The sequence below is a fragment of the Neoarius graeffei genome, chromosome 15 (genome assembly GCF_027579695.1).
Source record: "Neoarius graeffei isolate fNeoGra1 chromosome 15, fNeoGra1.pri, whole genome shotgun sequence".
Taxonomy (NCBI): domain Eukaryota; kingdom Metazoa; phylum Chordata; class Actinopteri; order Siluriformes; family Ariidae; genus Neoarius; species Neoarius graeffei.
In genome coordinates, this window is record NC_083583.1 from 69,961,850 (window position 1) to 69,966,765 (window position 4,916).

At 41.0% G+C, this 4,916-nt stretch overlaps 1 protein-coding gene across 2 annotated transcripts in view; it reads left to right on the top strand.

Annotated features, from left to right (window-relative positions):
• The window catches only part of rex1bd (required for excision 1-B domain containing), a 36,233-nt gene extending 33,201 nt beyond the window's left edge, over window positions 1-3,032 (top strand). For both annotated transcript variants that reach the window (XM_060941815.1, XM_060941814.1), the window contains exon 5: window positions 2,484-3,032. In XM_060941815.1, coding sequence (XP_060797798.1) covers window positions 2,484-2,556 — 73 coding nt within the window. In that variant the 3' untranslated portion in view covers window positions 2,557-3,032. The remainder of the gene's footprint in view (window positions 1-2,483) is intronic.
• Window positions 3,033-4,916: the final 1,884 nt, after the last annotated feature.

Below are 4,916 nucleotides of genomic sequence, written 5' to 3' on the forward strand. Positions count from 1 at the left end.
ACTTAGTGCATGTAAACCCTGTCGAGCTACTTACTTCAGCACTGCCCCTTCCGGAAGTGACGAGTGATGAGACCACAAGCGGGAAACACAACAGCCTCGGTCGGCATGACCGCAGTAGTAGAAACGTGCACTTCTGGAGCAATGAGGAGATAGAGTTCATGCTCATTTAGCTTAAGGAGTTGAATATATAATGTATCTCGATGTTGCTGTCCTCGTCGTCGTTCTTCTTGTGAACACGGAACTGATAACTTTGTTTATACTCTTGAATAGCTCTTCATGACGACAACCGGAAGTGTACCAACACGATGGGGCGTGTAGCGCCACCTGTGGCTTGGGTGCACAATTTACCTCACACAATAGCTCGATTTCCTTGTGTGCATGTAGGATTGGATTTCTCTGGCACCCCTGCTGGGACCCTTAGCTCGATTACCAACAGTAGCTCGATTTGGATGTGCATGTAAACGCACTGATAGTTGAAGTGTACCTATGATGAAAATTATAGGCCTCTCTCATCTTTTTAAGTGGGAGAACTTGCACAATTGGTGGCTGACTAAATACTTTTTTGCCCCACTGTACTTTGTTGCAAAGCTGTTGCGCCGTCTATAGTAAGAAGTCAGGTTTTTTTTTGTTTGTTTTTTTTTTTTTTAAATACCACATTGTGGTTCAATTTTGGTCCGTTTGTCTTGACAAATTATCTTCCGTTCCACAGGGTAATAAGGATCCTTCATGGGATTTGTCAGTAGCTTGGCTAACTGACTATCTGAGTTATTTTGGTTGTATGTTTAGGGTCATTATGTTGTTGAAATGTCTATTTTCTCCCCAGATTCAAGTACTAGACCAATGAAATTAAATTCTTCTCTAACACAGTCCCCTCCAAAAGTATTGGAACAGCAAGGCCAATTCTTCCCCGCCCCTCCTCTCTTCTATACTTTTATACTATTCTCTTATATACTGAAGACATTTGGGGTTAAGCTCAAAAGATGATCAGAACTTTAGCTTTTATTTTCTCATATTGTTCCTGATATTTCTGATAGAAGAGCTGTGATTTGAGAGGTGGTTGCAGTGCAGGTTATCACTTATTGTTTTCTGTATAACTGTTGTTCCTGCTGCTTTCAGGTCGTCCTGCAACTCCTTACAAGTGATTGCTGGTATTTCTCTTTCCATCTGTGTCTTTAGTCTGAGAGGGTGTTGGCAGGGTTCCTCCTGAGTTCTGAAAAATATTCTCCATTTTTTTTTCCTTGAAAAATAGTCAAATAAGTATTCTTCGTTTTTTCTTAATCTGTTTTTTCTTGGTTACAGAACTTATCAAAGTGGACTTGATACAGGTTTATACAAAAACTGGTACAATTCAAATATTTGTACCATTCCATATAAAATTTGGGCTCAACTCCAGCCACTAATCAGAAAGAGATTTGATTTTGGGTGCCCTGTGCACCATCAAGCTAAAATAAACCTCTTGAGCTTAAGGTTATTTTAGCATGGAATTGTTCAAAAGAGATATTAGGACTCCCTTTAGCCTTTACTTCAACACAAAACTCAACTTACAGTTGAACAGGGTCAAGAAGAGTCTCGGAACAGCCAGCAGTGAAGGAATCTGATTTTTCTAGTCAATTTATGAACTGAACACAGAATGATGACACGTTTTACATCATATGTTAGTTCGCTACGGGAACTCAACATGCCACGCAGCCCAAAACATAGCCCTCCAATCGCTTGCCAGCTGACCACACTTTGGCTTTTATTTTATTTATAAACCAACCCCTGTATTGCTGACACTGTCCAATGGGCTCTGAGTGTGCCTCCCCTGTGGCTGTTTCAGCCCTTAAATCATCTTCAGTGCTTGAAGAAGCCCAAAAAACTTTGCCAGCTTAGACTGCACCATTGTTTGGTTCACACAGAATTAATTACACCACCACACCAGGCTGATTTAAGATGCAATGCAATTGGTCAAAAGCTTGGCACCCATTGGTATTTGGTCATTATGTAGTCGATTTTTATTGGTCACAAGCACGTGCTCATTGTTTACACTGGCTTCCCGCCGTCTCCTTACTGGGGTTGGATTTCGGCAAACGGCAATTTGTGGAGGGATTTCTATAAAATGAGTTATGATAAAGATGACATACATTTGCCACTGTGATGACTACTTGTAATTTTCTGTTCGTCACTGATGGATTATGTTCATCAGTGATGAGTGCCTGCAGGAACCTTTTGTGTTGTGAAATCCTGGATAGCGTAGCAGTCAGAGGATGTGGTTCCATGAATTCCCCCCCTGCATATTATGGAACCATTTGGACTGACAGGGACAATATTGTATTTGAATGTTTTTTTCCATATCAAGTTTATACACGGTCAGAAGATGTAAAAACTTTAATTCCAGTGCATATATCCACTTATATTAAATGAGTGTTCAAATCCTTATTGTTCCTCACTGTATACTTTCGTGAAATGCCTCACTGTTGTTTTTCTCACTCTGCATTTTTCAGTCTCATAAAAAACAAGGAATCTTTGAGTGAAATTATGCAGGATTTCAAGTATGATTCAGAAGATACAGACTGAAATAAACAGACTGCATACCAAGATGGATATGGATGGAGTTTGCAGCCATTTTGCGTCCTTTTATATGAGGAGTGGCCAAAGATGGGAGTGTTTGTGTGCAGTGTAAATGTACCATGTGTAAATGTTGCTGATGTTCTGTTTCTCTGCAAGTAGTTTATTAATAAGTAATTGTGTTCAGAAATTTGGAAGTCACTTTTGCTTACAGTTGACCTTATTCCTGTAGTTTTAGCAGATGTTAAACAATTGCAATTAGACCAAGAAAAAAAAAATCACTATTTACAGGTGATTTTTGACTATCCTTGTGGAACTTTTGGAAGAGTACAATAAGAAAAAAGGTTCTCTGTCTCATAAAAATAGCAGAATCCTTTGTGTCATAAAGAACCATTTTAAAAGGTTCTTTAAAGAAACAATATACAACAGATTCCATGTGAAACCTTTTGGATGCATTTTCTGAATAAATGGTTCTTTTTAACTCATGATGCTTTGTGACATTATTTATGTAAATTAATTTATAAAACAGTTATTCACTATGTTAAAATGTTACCCAGAGGGGCGCTGCTGAGCATGGATAGCGAGTAGACGTGTCCCAAACCAGCTCCTGAAACATTCGACAATAATTTAATGCAAACTTAGTTTACAGCTGTACACCTGCCAGTGTAAACCACAGTGACACATTTTACTAGCGAAATGTCAAAACCGAGAAAGACCACGGGGGAACGCGAAACTTCGACTCTAACGAGGGCCAAAGCGGATGACAAGGCGAAGGCTAATGACACCGAGCCTACCTTGGCTAACGTGATGAGTCTCATAAAGTTCAGGGAAGAGACTCACCTCGATTGCAGCTGTACAATCAACTGTAATGTCTTTTGGGGGGGGGGTGCTTGACAGATGTTGAAAACTCGCTGGGAGATATAGACTCCAGAACATTACAATTGGAGAGCCTGTGTGCCAAGCTAGCTAAAGAAAATGCTACCCTAAGTGAGAGACTAGAAGACCTGGAAGCTCGCAGTCACCGTCAAAACTTAAGAATGATAGGCATTCCGGAGGATACAGAGGGACCAAGGATTACAGAGTTTATGGAGGCATTTTTCAGCGAGACTTTAGACATGCCCAACCAACCGAATCAGCTGCCTATCTGTGACAGGGCTCACCGAAGTTTCGTTGCTAAAAACCCCAGGCGCCCCCCTCAACCGATCATTGTACAGGTGCATCACGACCAGGTGAGACAACAAATACTTCGGCGATCAAGGGAGAAGGGTGCGCTGACTTTCCAAAACAACAGGGTTCACATTTTCCAGGATTGGCCCCCAGACGTTGCGAAAAAGAGAGCTGCATTCAAGGATGTAAAAGCCAAGATGAAAGATCTCCCTGATGTACGGTATGACCTGATTCCCCCAGCAAAGCTGCAGATCACCTTCTGAGGTAAGCGACAAGTTTTTGACAAACCAGAGGACGTGGAGATTTTCTTTGCCAACACTATCGTCCCTGCACTAGAGACCACTCCAGATGAAGCCATTGGAGTCGAACATGACAGTGAAATTGCTGACTGATGCATAATTAATACAATTTACAATAACGTTACGCACGTCCTGTTAACTGCTGTCTAAGATGCGTCCACAATGAAGGGAGGATGGAAAATACCACATTCGGACACCAGATGTCACGTTGTTACTGTTGTTTGATAGGGCTCTAGTCTGTTAACATAGTGAGTAATGATTGATGTTTGCAGATTGATAATGTATATTATGTTAAGAAGCGCTGGTTCTAGTGCTAAATGCACCAACTTGTGCACTTCGACGGGAAGAATGGAAGTGTCAGGGGGGAGGTGGGTTTTGTTTCTGGGGGGTTTTGTGTGTTACTTCTTTTGGTACATTTTTTTTTTCTCCTTGTTTGGACAACATTTTTATGTTGTCTACAGTAGAAATGGCAGATTGCAGGGTACAAGTGATTCTTTTAAGTGCACCACAATTATTTACTTCTTATATTTCAATACATCAGTATAGACCCCTTTCACATGACGTCACCGAGCCACGAGATTTTGTTAGGCGCCATATTGGAAGACCAAGTACATGCACTCACAATATAAAACAAAGTACGAGCGAGAGTAAAGTGACATGATGGATGATAATTCTGGTTTTGTGAGTACATTACCAGTTGCAGAAAGGGCACGGTATGTGGAGAAACTGGCTGTGATTGATGGGTTTGACCCATATGATAAGACTCGGGGCAAGGGAGAATGGAAACATAAGGAGGACCTGACACCAATTCTGCCATCTGTTTGCTACCCAGACATTGTAAACTATTTGTTGTTTACACCCAGTGCCTACACTCAGTGTTCGAACTATGCCGATATTTTCGGG